The sequence below is a fragment of the Macrobrachium nipponense genome, chromosome 11, assembly GCF_015104395.2.
Source record: "Macrobrachium nipponense isolate FS-2020 chromosome 11, ASM1510439v2, whole genome shotgun sequence".
NCBI lineage: Eukaryota > Metazoa > Arthropoda > Malacostraca > Decapoda > Palaemonidae > Macrobrachium > Macrobrachium nipponense.
In genome coordinates, this window is record NC_061087.1 from 104787793 (window position 1) to 104809001 (window position 21209).

Here is a 21209-nt window from a genome sequence, read left to right on the forward strand (position 1 = left end):
ATCTGGGCACCAACAGTCGAGGAATGTCTCAAAGCCACCAAAAAGGTAGTTCACTTTCTGGAACATCTGGGGTTCCAGATAAACAAAACGAAATCCAGACTTACTCCGGAATCCTCGTTTTCAGTGGCTAGGAATCCAATGGGCTTTGTCGTTCCCACAATCTGTCATTCCAGTGGTCAAACGGAAGGAAATAGCAAAATCTACTCCGGAATCTCGTTTTTCAGTGGCTAGGAATACCAAATGGGATTTGTCTTCCACAATCTGTCAATTCCATGGTCAAACGGAAGGAAATAGCAAAATCTGTCAGGCAATTTCTCAAATGCAAACAAACGTCAAGAAGAAACCAGGAGAGAATCCTAGGATCTCTTCAGTTTGCTTCGGTAACAGATATCCTTCTGAAAGCAAGATTGAAAGATATAAATCGAATTTGGCGGTCAAGAGCAAACTCCAAATATCGAGACAAGTTGTCAGCAATTCCACAGATCCTCCGCAACCAACTACGGCCTTGGTCAAAAGTAAAGAACTTAGCCAAGAAAGTACCCCTTCAATATCCCCTCCCACTGTTAACCATTCACACGGATGCATCCCTGTCCGGGTGGGGGGGATACTCTCAGTTCAAAACAGGTTCAGGGACTTGGTCAGTTCAATTTTGCCAGCTCCACATAAACGTGTTGGAAGCAATGGCAGTATTTCTTACTCTGAAGAGACTGCTTCCCCCGAAGAAGTCTCATCTAAGGCTAGTTTTGGACAGTGCAGTGGTAGTTCATTGCATAAACAGAGGAGGGTCCAAATCCAAGCATGTAAATCATGTCATGATAGCCATCTTTGCATTAGCAAACAAACACAAATGGCATCTGTCTGCCACTCACCTGGCAGGAATAAGGAATGTGATAGCAGATGCCCTGTCCCGGTCAGTTCCTCTGGAATCAGAGTGGTCTCTGGACGTCGGGTCATTCCAGTGGGTAAGCGGAGAGTCCCAGTCTCCAAGTGGATCTCTTCGCCTCACAAGCGAACCACAAGCTCCCTTGCTATGTGGCCCCCAACCTGGACCCTCTGGCTTATGCCACGGACGCCCTGTCGTTGGATTGGAATCAGTGGAGGAGAATTTATGTTTTTCCTCCAGTGAATCTTCTCTTTGAAAGTCCTAAACAAACTAAGGTCTTTCAAAGGGATAGTAGCTCTGATTGCACCGGACTGGCCCAAGAGCAACTGGTATCCTCTTCTTCTGGAATTGGTCTCCGACCTCAACGGATCCCCAATCCCAAGCTATCACAATCAGTACAAATGAGGACTGTGTTCGCTTCCTCAGGAACTCTCCAGACCCTAACTTTATGGACTTCATGAAGTTTGCGGCTATAAAGATGCTGACATTGATCCACAGAATATTCTCTTCCTAGAATCAGACAAGAGAGAGTCAACCATTAGACAATATGACTCAGCTGTTAAAAAAACTTAGCATCTTTCTTGAGAGAATCGAACACTACAACCATGACAGTTAATTTGGCTATATCCTTTTCAGATCCTTATTTGAAAAAGGTTTAGCAGCTAGGCACGATTACCACTCATAAATCGGCTTTGAAGAAAATCTTTCAAGTAGGTTTTCAGATAGATCTGACTGAATCTTATTTCACATCTATCCCTAAAGCCTGTGCTAGACTTAGACCTTCTCAGAGGCCTACTACAGTTTCATGGTTCTTAAATGATGTCCTCAAACTAGCTTCAGATACTGACAACTCATCTTGTACATTCATAATGCTCCTGAGGAAGACATTATTCTTATTAAGCCTAGCCTCAAGGAGCTAGAATTTCAGAACTGTCGGCTCTATCCAGGGATGCGGGTCATGTGGAATTCCTCCATCAGAGAAGTTCTACTTGCTCCGGATCGTAGCTTTTTAGCAAAAATGAGGATCCTCTTGCAAGGTGGGCCCCTTGGAAGGTTATCCCACTTCCACAGGATCCTTCTCTCTGCCCAGTATCAACTCTTAGAGCCTTTCTATCTCGTACTTCTTCTAGATCCTCAGGTGCTCTCTTCATGAGAGAAAAAGGTGGCACTTTATCAGTAAAAGGCATTAGACAGCAAATCCTTTACTTCATTAAACAAGCCAACCCTGAGTCATTCCCAAAAGCACATGATATCAGGGGAGTAGCCACCTCAATTAATTATTTTCAACATATGAACTTTGAGGATCTTAGAAAGTATACTGGATGGAAATCCCCGACAGTCTTTAAACGGCATTATTTAAAGTCCTTGGAATCTTTAAAGTTTTCAGCAGTAGCAGCGGGAAACATAGTTTCCCCTGATACTGTATAGTAGTTGTAGTATAATCCAGGTCTCCTTTCTACCTACATCAGCCAACATGCCTCACCCTATCGCCAGGCTACTCAAACATCATAGCCTTAGCCGTTGAATCATATAGTGGATTGTCCCTTATTTTTTTGCTAGGGACATCCACATTTATACTGATATGTACTTCAGTGTACCTACCCTTATTTTTATGCTAGGGTAGGACACAATATGTTTGTATATATTCACCATTTTGTATTTATGATGAACTTCAGTCACAATGTGTTTGTATATATTTTGCACTATTTGTATTAATGATGGATTTCAGTGTACCTACCCTTATTTTTATGCTAGGGTAGGGCACACGAATGTGTATATTTTATAATTTTGTTAAGTAAATCCCCTTTTTTCTTTATATTACATGCAGCTCTGTAATTTACTGTAATTACCATTAAGTACTTTAAGATTACTAACGTTCTATTATTTTACTGTTTAGTATAAGTTAGTTTAAGTGCTTAATCTGTATGCTGTAATTGATTTACTTATATTATATCCATCATTTTACACTGTTTTCATTGTCCTTTTTTTACCATCTTGTCTGTTTCTCTGGTACTCTTTCATAGGCCGACACGAGCTGAGCCCAGAAAAGGGATTTTGACGAAGGAAAAATCTATTTCTGGGTGATTGGCTCGTGTCGCCCTATGAAACCCCCCCTTGATGGTTTGTTTTCCCCCCCTGGCAGGACAAGATGTATTTAGCTGTTTTAATTAAGGATGACCGCTAGGGCGCTGCTGTCCGTGGCGTCCCTCTAGTCGTAGTAAGTAGAGGTCTGCATCGCCCGTTGGTATCAGCTCTCTCTTGGGGGGATTCTGATAGAAGTTCTAATTGGTATTTGTCTCGTGGTAGTGTTCCACACTCGCCCTCCCTATATCATAACCGACACTTCTTTTTAAGAGTGAGCGGAGTCAGTTTTACTGACATTTTCTTAATTTGTTTTTCTCTGGTAATTTTAGGCTAATTTTACCTAGAAAGAATGATATTAAGGATACTTTCATAGGGCGACACGAGCCAATCACCCAGAAATAGATTTTTCCTTCGTCAAAATCCCTTATATATATTCACATAGTGTCTGTATCACACTCCTATAAGTCAAATGCAAGTCAAGTTTGAGTAATATTCAGTAGTTGGTTTTGGTAGCTGACCGAGCTAATGTAAGTGTTTACATAATAAAAATATGGAATGTTATTCCATATATATAAAAGACTAAAACTAAAGAGGTCAACCAGATTGCTTGCAGGAATGTGATCAGACTAGAGACGCTAAAGATGACGTATACAATAAGTATGTAGGCTAAGTTGACATGCCATCACCTGTAGTCATTCAATTGTTTATAAACTTTAGTCCAAGCTTCCTGCTTGAGACAAACATTGTGACCTATAGCTCAAGCGGCCTACGTGATTAGTAACTGTATCTGATTGTGTGTTCGTATGTAACTATGTCATCTGATTGTATGTTCATATGTTCAAGCTACTATCTGCTTCCTTCATAACTTGTAACCGAGATGGTAGGCGAGGCAGAAGAGAGTTAGCTATCGTCATTAGAAGACTTGTACCTCTTTACCTAAGCTTTATCATGTAGAGAGAATAGAATTAGCCATCATCATTGGCAGAAGCGATCAAGCTATCGTCATTAGAAGACTTGTACAATCATACCTGATCTTCACCATGTAAATTCAGAAGAATACGTATATATATTTTTATACTTCGTGTTTTCTACAAGAACCTCCTCACCGAATCATCATGAGTTTAACACATCGTCGTCATAACCAAGAAGATAATACCGACTTCGTAAGTGATCTACAAACCCCAAGACACTCCATTGAATATGGAAGTGCAATACCAACCGACTTAGCGTAAGATTATCGCAAGTCTAACATAACCTCATAGGGCGCCTTATTATACAAGGCAACAGCCCTAAAACATTAAGTAGATGTCCATTAATTGAGGTGTTACTGTAACCTAATTGAGTAAATCTAGTATATGGTAAACCAGATTTGGATCTGATATAATTATAGTCCTTTATCTTCTTGTGGCTTATGGTTGCCCTGATAGCGACTCTATACGTAATGCATATGCTCAGAATTTGTGCAGAAAAGACTAGTTTTAAATTTGCATAAGATTCAGTGCAAGCTGTAGTTGCTGTTGTAAGATGAGATGACTTGACTTGGAATGTAAATTCTTTAGTTTTATACTTTTTATTTTATCCAAGGATGCTGTGGAAACAGCCACTGCACATCAGCAGCTGATGGAACAGCAAGTGGAAGAGGTAATGGCTACCTTGGCTTCCTTGGATTTGGATCACTCCCAGCATCAAGGTGTTCATAATGTTATCAAGGTGAGTTACCAGTAGTACGATTTCATTAGCTATTCTTGCTCTGTACAAATGAAGTGAGAATTTGGCATGTTTTGATTTTCTAGTGCTTGCTAATAAAAATTAATTTTGTGTTGTTTAATGCACTCAACAGTAAAAATATAGATTTCCTCTTGTGCATATACGTAATGTTAGCATTGGAATATACAGATAATTTGCGCTACTGTTAACCAAAAGTCGTAGGAGTCGTGCACAAGACATTCTGTAAACCAGTTAGATCTGACAGTTAGATAAAAGATAAATGATTTCACCCAGAAAATAAGATTAAAACTGATATGGCAGAACTGGGGAAAGAATATGATGCTAAACTTATATATAGTTTTTGCTGAGCTTACAAATAACTTCATAAACCTTATAATTACATAAGTGAAAGTCTATTAAGATTTTTCTACTTCTGTGTCTCTTGCTTTACAGAAATTTTCAACATTAGCAGGAACTGCTCGGAATATGACAAATAGCCTCACACACTGTCTTTCATTGATGAAACAGCAAGAAGAGGTATGTTCATGATGGGGGGCCAGGGGAGGGCCAAGCTTTTCATTATGCTTTGGCATGTTTATAAGAAAATTTTACTCTTTATTCAATTTCATTTGAACCAGTCTAGCTGTGTAACTTCTTTCATTTTTATTCTCCTCTAACTTTTCATTGAAGAACAAATCCTTTGGCCACATTATGTCAGTGTGGAATTGGGACTCTGGTCTTATTAAACTTCCATAACAGTAAAACAGTAATTGTTACAAGTTGTTTAATCAAGAAACCTTTTTGCCCTGTATAGCATTTTGTTTCTCGAACAAATATGCATTGTTGCTTATCGACATTTTATTTAGGTAAATATGCAAATATGTTTTTAAGAATATAAACTGTGAATAAATTTAAAATATGCATTTTCCTATATGTATTTATTGGTAAAATATGCATTTTCCTATATTTATTGCTGATATGATGTTTGAAATTACCAAAGATCTTTATTATTACCTAGGTTAGAGATCTGCAGTTGAAGGAGGAACGGGAAAAAGTCCGTGTTTTGGAGGAATCTCTTAGGGTGCTGGCGACAGAACACCATGAGTTGGAAGAATCCATTGCCTCCCATGTTTCATCCAACGGGTCATCCATTTACAACACACCTGCCAATTCCTATGTCTCACTGCCAAGACCACGTAGATTCTTCGATGCTGTCAGCGATGATGAGTTCTTTGATGCTTTCTCTCAAGGTTCATTGTATGTTAAATTTATCTGTTTTATTTATTAGTAGGTGCTCATAACCTCTACTGCTTTTGTAAGTTCACTATGATGATTCTTATTCTTTAAGTGGATTTATCTCTTGTAACTGTACTGTATTGTATTCTTTAAGTGTAAACAGGGTAAATTCTTTCTTTAGGTGTTGTCATTTTGTATTATACGTGGTAGTAGATATTTGCATGTGGTTTGTGTAGGTTATGATGTAATGTTATTTCCTGTTTTATTATTGATTTCAAGTCTGGCTTTTTAATTTTGTGTGAAGTATTTATTCTCATAGACTACTATGTAAACTTTTTCACAGGTAGGGGTGCATGATATCTCGCAAAGAGGAGACTGTAACACTTCCCAGATCTTTTTATTTTTAAAATTTTTGGAATGAATTGTGGTAGAATATGTATTTCTTTCTTTTTTGTTTAGTATGATGTTTTTTGCCTTTTTAGAGAACTTGCGGAAATACCAAGCTCAAACTAACTCATGATAATCAAGTTTAATGTAGAGTCTGTGGTAAAATTTCTTTTACTCTGTATTACTTTGATTCTGTTCAACCTTGTATGTATTTTTTGCAGTAATTTACTTGATTTTTAATAATTTTATCATGCACCATTTTAGAATGTCTCATGAATCTTGGCAGAAACTTGTAATTGTCAGAACTTAGTAGAATTTTGAATGTTGATATATCAGTGTTACTTGTTTGGTGAAAGCTATGATAGGTTTAGATCTTGAAAGTTGAATCCATCTTATTTAATGATTTTAGTGCCAAGAAATGGTACAGCAAGTGAGAAATGGAGTCGTTCACTATTCAAAATAGATCTTGAGTTGTAACCCCATGCTGTTGAGAAGCTTTTTTCCTGCTCACTACATCACATGCATGGCTTAAATCTTAACAGCTAAAAGAATTCCTTTGAATTAAGAGGAAACATCCGTTAAAATCTTACTTTATTATTTTTTACAGTTAGTCTTTGTGTTTCAATAATTATTCCTTTATGTTGCTTTTGAATCAGTATTTAATGTGGTTTTGTAATGTGAGTTACATTCTAATTGTATATATTAAGCCTAATTATTTATCAGCCCATGATAGCGGGGAAAAGTTTGCAACTATCTTAAGTCGACTAATATGTGTGTGAACATTTAACTTTGTCTCATTAATATACTGTATTTGCAAATTGAAATGATTTGTGCAATTTATGTTGCAGTGTATTGAAGTGCACTATAAATGGCATATGCTTTTTAGTCTCATAATTTTAGCACATCATCTGTGTCCACTTTCATTTAAGTATTTCTTTTCAAGATTTTGTAATGGTTGCAATTCTACTTTTCAGATGATGATGGAAGTAATGGTACATTAGTAAGTCTTCCTTCGCCCTGTGGAAGTGAGTGTTCGACCAATACCCTTGTATCTTGCATGTCTTCCCTACCCACAGATCCCCAGTCACCCCAGTCTCCGTCCTCACATGTCCTTAATAATCTTCCGTGTCCTCCCTCAAACACTCCAGTTCCCAACTCGAGTGGAATTTGCGATGGAACATTCACAGTGGATGGGAGTACTGGACTTGTTGTTGGCTCTGGTGGTACGTACACAGTGTCTCACAATGATGTGGTAGACGACTCAGTGCCTTCAGTTACTGGAACACAAAGTAGTGATGCAAACAAAACAATGACAACGACAATAACAGGACTGATGAACACAATGACCGGGATGTTTACTGGGTCTTTGCATACTACTATCTCCTCGAGAGTTATGAACAGCTCGTCCTCTGCTGGCCTGCCGGGAGAGACGAGCTCTCCTCTCTCAGGGTCAAGTTCAAGTACTTCACAAAGTTCACGTGCAATGTCCTCTATGACGCCAGAAACTCCTTTGGTCAGAACATCCGATTTAAGCGACCATAGTGATGGCAGTGACGAAACCGTCACGAGCAACTCTCGTCGAGGATCTGAGATAGAGGAAAAGTAAGTAAATTACTGATATTTAGCGAAATTGTACCTGCTATTACTCAGTAGAGTGTTATTTGCCATATCTATATGTTGAAAGTACTGGTTTTAGTTATTCTATGTCAGATTTCATGGTCCTTTTTATTTTTTTATGGTTATTTCGAAGTGCAGTGATCTAAAGTACAAGAGGAAAGTGATATATAGTTTTGTGCCATCATACTGCTCGTAATTTAATCTTTTCATAATGTCTAGATGTAATTTTATGATAGTTTATGTGCATTGTGGTTTACTATGCATCATTTTGTATAGGTAAAATACCCAAGTGAACGCTTGAGAACTGACTCAAGTCGTAAATCCCTGCATCTTGTGACCCTTCTTTAATGAGATATGTTTCGTGCAAATTGTAACCAAGTGATATAAACACCTGCCTGACTGACTGATGCATGTATTAGCATTACTTTAAAGCCTTATGTACTTATAGGGTTCAAGATGGCATTCTGTTGCCATAATCTTGTCTGGAGCAATCTATGCAATTATTTTGTAATAATGAATCTGTTAAATTCCTTCAGTTTAAGCATATCAACTTTAAATTGTTATGTAATTGTTTGAATGGTTCGTCTTCAGTTGTCTAGAACAACTTTTAACCTGAAAATTTCATGAAATGTATTACTGTATAATTCATTTCTGTCATGTATGAAAGTGAACGTAATTTGAACGTAATTTAAGGTTTAGCCTGTGCCTTCCTTAAAGCTTAAAAGATCTGTGTACCTAGGTATGAGATTTTTTTATTCTTTTAACTTACCATCCTTTGTCTTATTTAATAGAAAGTTTAATTTTGCAGTACTACTGAGATTGAAAGACTTATAGGGACTGCAGAGGTTTACTGCTATGTTTTTATTTTGCTACGAAGAATAGTGTTGGTTAGATGGTGTGCAGAAGCATTTTTGCTTGTTCTAATAAAAAGGGTAAGTATTCCTATTTAGTGGCATATTTTTCTAAGTTCATTTTCCATTGTTTCATGGCCTTTCTGTCTCAGAAAGGTATGATTTTGAAGATTATATAGTTTTATGTAGTAGTATTTTTATAAAGTTGTAGTTCTTTATATTATAGTAATAGATACAGACGCTGGTTTTCTGGTTCTTGGTTTTCAGTAGGTCTTTTGAAGTTTTGTTAGTAAAGTATTTTATCTAGTTGGCTGAAACAGTTTTATATATTTTATACAAAATATATATATACTATATTGACATTTTCTTCCATCTGTTGTGGAGTACATATTTATTTTTGGATTTGTAATGCTGTAATCTCCCTTCTTTGTAAAGATTACCATACTCCATGTTTCTCTCAGAGAATATTCCATTCAAGTAGACCAGGTGGAAGCTATCTGGAACTTTGCTGGGAAGTGTTTAGAAAGTTTCCCACATGGACTTGTCTTTAAAGTACATATAGGATAAGACTTTAAAATGAAATATTTCTAAAAAAATTTCTATTCTTGATAAGAAATAAATTTTAGTTCTCACAATTTTAAATTATAAAAATTTATAGTTTGAAAGTTTGATTTTCTCTGTAAAAGTATTTTTGCTGATATTGTTGTTGGTGTTTATATCCAGAGATTACTTTCTTCCCATGCTTCTTGGGAAGTAAATCAGTTGCTCATCAGTCAGCTTCTTAATCTTATATGGATCGACTCGGCTTTTGATATTCCATTGGATTACTCTACTCTTTAGCTTAATGTCTTTATGGTCATGCATTTCGTCATTACGTTTACAACCTCATTTGGATATAAGTTCCAAATATCCATGTGTTAAACTACAAGGTAAATGGTTTGTAATGAGTTCAATTTATCAGCTGTTCAAAAACTTCCATTTCTGGATTTTGGTGATAATTTTTATTGAATTTTTAAGAAGCTAAGATGAAGTTGCACACTTGAATTAGGTACAATAGTATTTCTGATGTTCCTATATTAGTGAATTCCCCTAGGTTCATGTACTTACGCTGTATTTGTTACAGTCACTGGGTGTAACATTCTTATTCAGCATCTCTTGTCATGGAGATTGTTAACAGATCTTGGCATTTTGGAGCACTATTCCTTTAAGATGAGCCATACTAGACATAAGATAGGCAAAATATCGTGTGTTGTCTTCATGTAATTGTGCCACTAGGGGTGTATTTTCACATTTCACATTTTGCCATTATTTGCTCCTTTGCTGATTACTTCAATCTCTTACAGGAAGACAAGGTCTTCAGATCCATCATTATGGATTCAGATAAGTGCTATCAGGGGTGCTTCCTACAAAGATTTGACTTCATGAATTCCCCAAACGTACTTTATTATTCTTGAGGATTGCAGAGAGGCTGTATGAACCCTTAATCCAAGCTTTACTGTTGAATTCCGAGTGCAGTTGTTGTTATTAACTCCAGACGACAAATGAAAACTCATTTCCAGTTAGAGCTGATGATAGGCTCTTTCACTACCCTAGTCTGAGGAACCTTACTGGAGTAATAAGGGAGTTACTTAGAAATGGTGCTTGTCAATACCTAAAGTTAATGAAAACCTGCAGGTGGGGCTGTGCCAGGCTGTGTACCTTATATACAGTATTCCACACACAAAGCTACCAGGAAAGCCTTTTTCATTTGTTGAGAAAAGTCTTCTCCAAGGCTTGCCAATCAATTTCATTTCGAGCTTATGTTCTCATAAGGTTATAGTACTATAGGAATTAAAGGCTTTAAATGTCTTATGTGTATTTAGCATTACTATGTTTTAACTTTTAAATTCATGTTTCTGAAGACGCCATTGAACATGAGTTTTCAATGTAGTTAGTTCACATTGATTTTTAGCTTTTTTTATTTGCTTGGAAGAGCAGAGAACACCATTCAATGTAGCTAGTAATTACGTGATGTTAGTAAAAAAATCTGATGATTTACAATCTGTATGAAAACCTACAAATTTTTAAAGAAAGTTTGTTTCTTGGATGCAATCTTCTTATGGAGTACACTCACCACTCTTCTCTGATTGATAAAAATTCCTAATCAAAGCAAGGAGATTGTGGTTTCCCTTAGCAAGGTAACTGGGCTACGCTTAACAAGGTAGTTGGGCTCTACCACCTAACTATTACGGTACTTTTCTTGATTTAACTGCTGTTCAGCACTTATAAGTGGAGGAACCAGCGACTGATATTCAGCCTTATCCTCAATTCTTAATCATGCATCCTATTTTTTCATTGATAAAAAAGCCTAAACATCGAAGATTATAGAATTTTCTTCTGTTAGGCAGATCGCACAACAATGAAACCAATTGCATAAAACTATCACACGCAACTGGTCGCATACAATCGGTTGCCTTGAGATCCTCAAGGCAACCTCACAACAGAGCGATTATTTTTTATTATCAACAATTTTGTCAGATGATGAGGACGTTCTCTTGCTTTGTTACATAAGCAGAAGGAAAAAGAGAAGATCATGGGTTTATCAATATTTTACAAGAAATGGTCCTAACTTGCTCGTTACTTGCCATTGCAGCAGCAGTCATGGCCTTAGCTCGAGGCACATACCAGTCTCTTCTCAGCGAGTTCAGAGTGAATGGTTTTGTTTTCAATGCTATGTAATGTAAGATGGTCTTGGTCTTGGTTGATGTGTCATTCGGTGTTTTTAATTGCAGTTTTAATTGGTCATTTGTATGAGAGATTTTAATTGATTCACATATTCATTCATTGTTCCGATACGTAATACAAACCCTCGGTCCTTTAACAATAGGAAGTAGCTAGCGGCAGCTGGAACGGTCGTAAGCTTCGAACAAGGGGAGAACGGTAGTTAACTGCTTGTCTGATCGTCGCGCGCCGCGCGACTGGGAGGTAAACAAACCACTTTTGCTTTCGGCCGTGTGTGGGAAGGACGTGCTCGTCATCGCTCTGCCCGCTTTGTCGTTTGCTTTGAGTTTGAGTATTTGCCCTCTCTTTCTGTATAAATCAGAGTGATTGTAAGTACTTTTACATTTCTTTTATTGATCTTTGCAATGAGTGAAGAAGAAATGGAGATATCACCACGCCCTCCAGTCGCCCGTAGAGTGTGCCCCGGGCTGGAGGGGCGTAGATGTGGGGGATTTAGATCGTTTGTCGATGTGGATCCTCACGAGGTTTGTACTCGTTGTCGGGGGCGAGAGTGCTCCCGCAACGAGCCCTGTGTAGTATGTATGAATTGGTCCGAGGCGCAGTGGGTGCTGTACGAGGGCAGGAAGAGACTTAGGCCGCACAGGAAGTCATCGGAAAGTCCAGTGACTCCTTTGGTAACGGACACTTCGTCCTCTTTCCTGCCTCCCGGCCAGCCCCCATGTTTCGCGCCTTCCCCTGCGGGGGGGGTAGCGGAGTCCTTCTCCTCTCTCGATCCGTCGAGTGTGGATGAGGGCGCCCGCTACCCGGACGTCCAGTTGTACTCGGGGTCTTCCGTCCGCTCTGGGGGGGGTTCTTCTCCCCCCAGGCGTGAGGAAACCCCTTTAACTAACCCGACTGTTGCTTCCGCAGGTGTGCCATCAGCGAAGGACGACCTGGGACAGGTGTGGGAGTCGCTGGGACTGCAGGGAGTGCCGAGCATCCAAGGGTTGATTCAGCGGTTGGCGGGGTCGGCAGTGGTCACTCATGGTGCGGTGACCACTACTACAACCACAGTAACGACACCAGCATATGAGATGCCACCGCATCTGGTGTATACACCACATATAATGTCGGTGACACCCACGGCTGCTATACAAAAACCCATTACTGCCGTGCCAAAGAGGACGGTGCCACCACCACCTGGATTCTTTGTATTGCCGACCCCGGACTTCCGCTGCCCAAAGAGTACCCCCCTGGACCTGCCGCCAGTGCCGAGGATGACGGTAGCTGCCGACAGGACGCCTGGCTCTCCTGTGGTACCTGCCGTGCCTGCCGTACCTGTTGCTGTCCCAGCCGCTCATTCCTTTTCAGATCAGGCTGCTGCTCATTCACTTTCAGATGTTCCTGCCGTTCCCGCTGTTCCCGGACCTGTTCCTGTTGTTCCTGCTGTTGGTGGTGCTGTCACAGTCTCAGGTCTTTCCGGACAGGTGCAGTCGGGCCCTGTTGCTTCGGCAACTGCCCCGGCTCCCTCCTGGATGGAAGACCTGACGTCTGTCCTGCGGAGCCTGGCGAAGAAGAAGAGGAAGAGGAAGAAGGTGTCGTCGTCGTCTTCGTCGTCTTCTTCGTCGTCTGCTGCCTCTCCTTCCCCTTCGACTTCTAAGGCTAAACAGCCGAAGAAGAAGAAGGTTGCCTCCTCCCCCCCTAAGAAGACTCCTTCGGGATCTTCTAAGGGCCCGGCTCGCTCAGGCGAGCTGGGGAGCTCTTCTGCTGGTCCTCCTGTTCCCTCGGGAACGGGGCCCGTCGCTTCTTCTGCAAAGAAGAAGTCGACGGGGACCAGAGGTGCACCAGCCTCGGCTGGTGCGTCCTCACCTGGTGCTAGCGGTTCTGCCGCTAAACCAGGTTCCGTCTCGGCCGCTTCTCGTTCGCGAGAAGCACCGAGTGGACGCTCTTCCAAAGAAGACCGTCCAGCCAAAGTTTTGACGCCCGAGCTCGCTCGCCGTCAAGACAGCGGCGCGGAGCAGAAGACTGGCGAGAGTCGTGCACACGACTCTCGCCAGGCCAGTGGACGCTCTCGCAGCGATCAACTGGCTGCTCGGGCTGACGTGACGGTCGCTGACCGGCCACGGGCTGAGGCGAGGAAGGAGTCCCCACAGCCGCCGGTACCAGCCACGGCTGGTACCAGCGGTTTGACGCGCCGAGAGGACGCTGGCCGGTCTCGACGCGACAGAGAGCCTAGCAGGTCACCCGTCCCCGCCGCTCCCTGATGGGACCGGGCGGAGACGGTGACCAGCGGCAGCTCGCCTGACGCTAGAGATCGGTCTCGACGTTCTCAGCCGAGCCAATCGCCCCAGGCGAGCGGCAAGGCTAGGCCTGCTGCTCGACCGTCACCGCGGGTTGACGATCAGCAGCAGCCCTCCACGCACGCTGGTCCTGCCAGCGAGCGAGGGGGGAGCGTCAGGTCTGCCTCTCCCGTACCTTCAACCTCCTCGGGCTATACCGGGAGGAGCGAGGTACCGAGGAGCGATCACGAGAGGTGCGCCCGCTCGTGACCCAGCTATGACGACGTACGGCTCAGGCACGGTTTTAGGACCGACCAGAACGTACGCGCAAGTAGTTGGAGGCGACCATCAGGGGTCTGTCGCTGTTTCCTCCTTCTGAAGGAGGAGTATCGCGGGATATGCTCTTGCTGGAGGGACTGGACGGTCCTACTCCACAAGACGCTGTAACTCCCGAGATACAGAGGAACTTTGCGGAGGTCATTAAGCTGATGCGTCTGCATAATGACCTCGCGGAAGGATCGCCGCTACCACCGGCAGAGCCCACGTCCCGGCTCGAATCATTTTGGGGTCCCAAGAGGGAACCCAAAATGATGGTGGGGTTACCGCGGTCTGAGCTTGCAGACTCGGTCCTGGATCAGGTGGAGAATCTCGTCTCAGGAACGGGAGGACTCGCTAAAGTCGGACGGTCGTCTTCTAAGCTGCTTCCTCCTCCTCTACAGCGGCAGAGGCGATTCTACGTGCCTTCGGAAGACCCGATACTGCCGAAACAGGTTAACCTGGAGTTAGCGAGGCTGACTCCAGGTGTGTCCCTGCAGCAGCTCCTGTCGGAGAACCTATGGTTCTCGCAGCAGGAGGCACTTGCCCTGGAATCTACCGCTATGGCAGCATTCCAGGCAGTTTCCTGGTTGGATTTGTGGTCCCTCACAATATCCAAAGTAGCGGCCGGCTCTGGGAGCTCTGCTCTCGAAGACGACGCTTCTTTTAGGAGACTGTGCCAGTCTGGAGGAAGAGCAATCTCTTACCTCGCCCATCAGACTGCTAACCTGTGGGCCAACTTGGTTCTTCGACGTAGGGACGCAGTCCTTACCCGAGTGACCAAGGGGGCCGGGCGTGAGGCGGCACTCGGGCTTCGAAATGGACCTCTTAGGAGTTCCCCAGCTCTCTTTCCTGGAGAGATGGTGGACGCTGCGGTGGAAAGACGGCGCACTGACGAGAGTGACCGCTTAGTTCACCAGGCAGTCTCGAAGGTTACTGGGCAATCTCGAGCGACTGCGGCCAAACCAAAGAGCTTGGCTAGCGCTTCCACGGCGGCGAAGACGGTTGCACCGTCCAAACCCCGTGTGAAGACTCCTGTAGTTTCAACTTCTGCTAGAGGAGGCCGCAACCAGCCCTCCTCCCAGCCCTCCTTTCCCCGAGGGGGTGCTGGAAAGAAGTCGAAACGAGGTGGGAAACGCTAGGGACGGCGTTCCCCCTCACCTGCTGCCGGAAGTGGGGGGGTGCCTGGCGAGCCATTGGGCGACTTGGCAGCGCTACGGCGCCGAGAACTGGATAGTAGACGTCCTTCGGGAGGGATATCTACTACCCTTCGAGTCTCGGCCCCCCCCCTCATCTCCAATCCGGTCCATCTACAGACCTATGTCCGGGGATCAGCAAAGGACAACGCTCTTCGACAGGAGATCAAGACCATGCTGGCGAAACGAGCTGTAGAAATCGTGGTGGACCAGTCACCGGGCTTTTACAGCCGCCTCTTCCTAGTGGAGAAGGCATCGGGGGGCTGGCGTCCGGTGATAGACCTCTCTCCCCTGAACCGCTTCGTTCGCACGACGCGGTTCACGATGGAGTCGGCACGCTCAGTGCTCGACTCGATCAGGGGAACGATTTCATGCTTTCAGTGGACTTGAAGGACGCGTATTTTCAAATACCCATCCATCAGTCCTCCAGAAAGTACCTCCGCTTCATCTTCGACGGGACGGTGTACCAATTCAGGGCACTTTGTTTCGGTCTCTCAACCGCCCCACAGGTGTTCACGAGAGTGTTCACTCTGGTGTCGGCTTGGGCCCATTCGAACGGGATACGTCTTCTGAGGTATCTCGACGATTGGCTAGTCCTGGCGAGCTCCCGCTCACAGTTGCTACAGGACAGAGATCGACTCCTCAAGTTTTGTCGCGATCTGGGGATCGTGATAAACTACGAGAAGTCCGATCTCGAACCCAAGCAGAAGATGAAGTACCTGGGTATGCTGATAGACACGGTAGCAGGGCAAGTCTTTCCCGCAGACTTGCGGATCAGCAAATTCAGGGAGGCAGCCGGCCGGTTCCTGTCTCGGCAGGAACAGGCAGCACAGCAATGGCAAGTCGTGATCGGCCATCTGTCGTCACTCGAGAAGTTAGTCCCTCACGGGCGTCTTCACCTGCGGTCTCTCCAGTGGAGGCTAAGGGAGAGTTGGTCTCAGGCCAAGGACCCTCCTTACTTTCCCGTGGCTATCACGGACAAGGTGAGGCAGGACCTAGCCTGGTGGCTCGACGACAAGAACCTCTTAAGAGGAGTGCCCATACGCACTCCCCCCCCGGAGATGCTTCTGTTCTCAGACGCATCGACCGAGGGATGGGGCGCACACCTGGAGGAGTTGCTGACTGCAGGTGTGTGGGACCATCACGAAAAGCACCTTCACATCAATGTTCTGGAACTCAAGGCGGCGTTCTACGCTCTCCAAGAGTTTCAGGACCGCTTGGTGGGACACTCAGTGGTGTTGATGTGCGACAACACCACAGTAGTGGCATATGTCAACAAGCAGGGGGGGCTAGTGTCTCTTCCGCTCCATCAGTTGACGGTGCAGGTGCACGAGTGGGCCACGGCTCACTCGATAGAGCTGTCAGCACGCTACATTCCAGGCAAGAGGAATGTAGTAGCAGACAAGCTCAGCCGTCGGGATCAGGTGATAGGGACCGAATGGTCTCTACACCAAGACGTGGCGGAAAGGCTCTTCAACCTGTGGGGGCGACCGGTCGTAGACCTGTTCGCCACCCGGCACAACAGAAAACTTCAGTTGTTCCGATACGTAATACAAACCATCGGTCCTTTAACAATAGGAAGTAGCTAGCGGCAGCTGGAACGGTCGTAAGCTTCGAACAAGGGGAGAACGGTAGTTAACTGCTTGTCCGACAGTCGCGCGCCGCGCGACTGGGAGGTAAACAAATCACTTTTGCTTTCGGCCGCGGGTGTGAAGGACGTGTTCGTCATCGCTCTCTGCCCGCTTCATCGTCGTATGCTTTGTTTATATTGTGTTTTCTACTAATGGTTTGTTTGACTTGAAAATGAAACTGTAAGTACACTGTTTTCATTTTCATTACTTAATTATGAACCAACATGGAATTATCGCCGTAGATGCGGCGATTTCCTCTCTTTTCATGAATTGAACCCTTGAATTATGTCTCGGTGCCGAGGGCGGGCGCGCTCGCGCCGAGTCATGTATTTTGGGCGAAAGTGTGTAATTGAAAAATGTAAGTACTCTTTTCATTATATTTTTTGCCCTGTGCGTTCGTTACCGAGAGTGTGATTGCGCTCGGCACGAGCCTTTTAATTTTGTATAATAGAATGCAATGAAAGTGGATTCGCAATTGCAAAATTCTTTTCATTTTCATTTATTTATTTGCATGAAATTTAATTTGGATCAATTTTCGTTCTTACCCGGGAATTGATCCTTACGTTTTTTTTTTATGTGAAAGTGAAATCGCAAGTGCAGTATTCGGTTTCATTTTCATATATATTTTTATGATAGCATCATATTATTGGATCAAGTTTCCGTTCTTACCCGGGAATTGATCTTTTCCCCTTTAGGTTCTATGAACTGAATCAAGCAAGGGAATTGATCTTTGGTTTCATGTTTCATAATTACATATTCTTTTCACTGCTGTGCGGGGGTAGGGAAGCGAAGGTCTGCCAGGAAGTCGTCGGAAAGCTCTCCCGCGACTCCCTTGGTATCCGATTCTTCGTCCTCCTTCCTGCCCCCCGCTCAGCTTCTTCGTTGTATTTTGTATTTGGGGTCTTCCTTGCGTTCGGGATGGGGCATGTCTTCCCCCCGTGCGTGAGGGAACCCCTCTTACTAATCTATCTATGTTACCGCAGGTGCTACATCCGTGGGAGACGACCTTGGACAGGTATGGACCACCGCGGCGGCAGGGCGTGCCTAGCATCCATGGGCTGCTGCAGCGTCTAGCGAGGTCTGGGGCGGTCTCCACTACTACCACGGCCGCTTATGCTGCTCCCCCCCCTCCTGGTCTACACTCCCCATGCTGTGTCGATGACGCCGTCTGCCGCTACTAGGGCCGCCGCCGTACCGAGGTGGGGTTGCCGCCGCCGCCTGTTTTCTTCGTGTTGCCTGCCCCAGACTTCGCTGTTCCAGCAGCTCGCCCCTGGACCGGCCGCCAGGACCCAGGTTCCGCTGGCTGCCGATGATTCTACGAGGCGATCGCTGGGCCTGCCGTACCTGCCGCTGATGTGATTCCCGCTGTTGGCTTGGCTGTCCCTTCTGGGTCTACCGCTGCCGCTGTTCCTGCCGCTCCTGAGCTGGTTGCTGTTCCTGTCGCTCCTGGTTCCTGAGCCTGTCCATGCTGGTCCTGCCCACGGTGTGTCTTCCCCAGTCCCAGGTCCTTCCGGACAGGTGCAGTCGGGCCGTGTTGCTTCGGCAATAGCCCCGGCTCCGGCCTGGATGGAGGACCTGACGACTGTCCTGCGTGAGCTGACGAGGAAGAGGAGAAGAGGAAGCTGTCATCTTCGTCTTCATCGTCTGCTGCTGCCTCTTCCCCTTCGACTTCTAAGGCCCATAAGCCGAAGAAGAAGAAGGCTGCCTTCCCCCCCTAAGAAGTCTCCTTCGGGAACTTCTAAGGGCCCGTCCCACCCCGGTGGGACGGGGGGTCCTTCTGCTGGTCCTCCTGCTCCTTCGGGAGCGGGGCCCGTCTCCCCTTCCGTAAGGAAGAGATAACGGGGACCAGAGGAGAGGAGTATCGGTTAGCTCTGGTACTTCCTCGCCTGGTGCTAGCGGCGATGCCGCTACGTCAGGTTCCGGCTCGGTCTCTCGTTCGCGAGAGATCCCGAGTGTACGTTCTCCCTCGGGAGACCGTGCAGCCAAGTTTCGGCGCCAGAGTTCGCTCGGCGCCAAGACGCGGCACGGAGCAGAAGGCTGGTGAGAGACGCTCAGGTGACTCTTGCCAGGCCAGCGGCCGCTCTTGCAGCGACCAGCTGGTAACCCGGGTTTTCCCCCCACCCTAAGAAGGCTCCTTCGGGACCTTCTAAGGGCCCGTCTCGCTCCGGCGATTCGGGGAGCTCTTCTGCTGGTCCCCCTGCTCCCTCGGGAACAGGGCCCGTCTTTTATTCTATCAAGCAAGGAGAAGAAGACGGGGACCAGAGGAGTACCAGCTTCGGCTGGCACTTCCTCGCCTGGTTCTAGCGGTTCTGCCGCTAAACCAGGATCCGCCTCGGCTTCTCGTTAGCGAGAAGTACCGAGTGGACGGTCTCCCGCGGGAGACCGTCCAGCCAAAGTCTTGACACCCGAGCTCGCTCGCCGTCAAGACCGAAGCGCGGAGCAGAAGACTGGCGAGTGTCGTGCAGACGACTCTCGCCAGGCCAGTGGACGCTCTCGCAGCGACCAGCTGGCTGCTCGGGTTGACGTGACGGTCGCTGAACCAGCCACGAGTTGAGGCGAGGAAGGGGTCCCCTCGCGGCCGTCGGTACCAGCCACGGCTGGTACCAGCGGCTCGACGCGCCGAGAGGACGCTCGCCGGTCTCTCCGCGACAGCGAGCCTAGCAGGTCACCTGACGCCGCTCCCATCGGGACGGGCGGAGACGGTAACCAGCAACAGCTCGCCTGACGCTAGAGATCAGCGTCGACGTTCTTAGCCGAGCCTCTCGCCCCAGGCGAGCGGCAAAGCTAGGCCTGCTGCTCGATCGCCACCGCGGGTGGACGATCAGCAGCAGCCCTCCAAGCACGCTGGTCCTGCCAGCGAGCTAGGGGGGAGCGTCAGGTCTGCCTCTCCTGTACCTTCAACCTCCTCGGGCTACACCGGGAGGAGCGAGGTACCTATGAGGGATCGCGAGAGGTGCGCCGCTCGCGATCCCGCTATGACGCCGTATGGACCAGGCACGGTTCTAGGACCGACCAGGACATACGCGCGGGGTCTGCCGCTGTTCCTCCTTCTGAAGGAGGAGTATCTCGGGATCTGTTCTTGTTGGAGGGACTGGACGGTCCTACTCCGCAAGACGCGGTTACTCCCGAGATACAGAGGAATTTGCAGAAGTCATTAAGCTGATTCGTCAGCATAATGACCTTGCGGAAGGATTGCCGCTCCCACCAGCAGAGCCCACGTCTCTGCTCGAGTCGTTTTGGGGCCCGAGAGGGAAACCAAACCGACGGTGGGTCTGCCGCGATCGGAGCTTGCCGATTCTGTCTCGAACCAGAGTCTCTCGTCTCCGGACAAGAAGGCTCTCTCAGTTCTGGCCGATCGATCAAGCAACTTCCACCTCCTCTACTGCGACAGCGGCGTTTCTACGTGTCTTTGGACACCGTATTTAAATACTCCTTCGGTCCTCCTGAGAGGTTTCGACCTCGACGAGGACTGGAATGAGTCGGAGGACGGTATCGGCTCTCTCCTGTCAGGTGTCGATCAGCCCCACCCAGACGACAGTGGCGGCAGACCCTTACCTACAGTGAGAGTTCGTAACCCTCCGCGGGAAAACGTTTTCTCCTGACGATACGTTTTCCCAGACTGAGAGGCCATCGCCGCAAGGCGATGGCTGCTCCTACCCTTCTCCTACCGCTAGTTCCACTGGGAAGGCGAGCGAGTATCCAATTCCTCCCCCATTCCCTCTCTCCTTACGGCTACGAGGGAAAGGGGAGGGATCCTACAGAGATTTCTCGGTAGGATCCCACGTTCGGGACTGCGCTACCGGGGGGACCTTCGGGTCCTACCTGACGTAAGCCCCGGTCGTTGAGGAGGAATCCTGCCCCATTCTCGATTTCTACGGGAATCGAGAGGACCACCAGCCGATATCGTTTGACGAATTCGGTGGGGGTTTCGCAGACTGCTTAGAATTCTACGGAATTTCTAGCGCATTCAGTGTTCGAGTTTTTTACGATCTCCAAACACTTACGCGAGACCACGGTCCAACGTGAGCGATATACACGATAATCGGGAACCTCGCCTATGCTCGAATTCCTGGAATTTCTAGCATTGGGAAGAAGACTGCTGCTGAAAGAAACTATCTCACAGTGGCCGACCAACCTGGAATAGAGAAGATCGGACGGGAATATCCAGTTTGGCTTGAACTATCGTCTTAGTATTCTGTTCACCATTGAAGCTTTCCTTCGAGGAAGACTTCTCCTTCACTCTCTTTGATAGAGATCGAAGGTGGTCGATCTCCAATCCTTATTTTGTTTTCTTGAAGGAAAGAATTTAGGATGGAGATCGT

General features: G+C 46.2%; 1 protein-coding gene across 4 annotated transcripts in view; it reads left to right on the top strand.

Moving 5' to 3' along the window:
• LOC135208023 (oxysterol-binding protein-related protein 1-like) overlaps positions 1-21209 on the top strand; it is a 186896-nt gene that overhangs the window by 121794 nt on the left and 43893 nt on the right. For 2 of the 4 annotated variants that reach the window (XM_064240142.1, XM_064240134.1), the window contains exons 10-14: positions 4553-4678; positions 5129-5212; positions 5694-5925; positions 7273-7900; positions 8724-8847. In XM_064240142.1, the coding sequence (XP_064096212.1) occupies positions 4553-4678; positions 5129-5212; positions 5694-5925; positions 7273-7900; positions 8724-8847 (1194 nt within the window). Of the gene's footprint in view, positions 1-4552; positions 4679-5128; positions 5213-5693; positions 5926-7272; positions 8900-21209 lie in introns of those variants that run through there. The other 2 variants (XM_064240148.1, XM_064240156.1) reach the window with 2 other exon arrangements.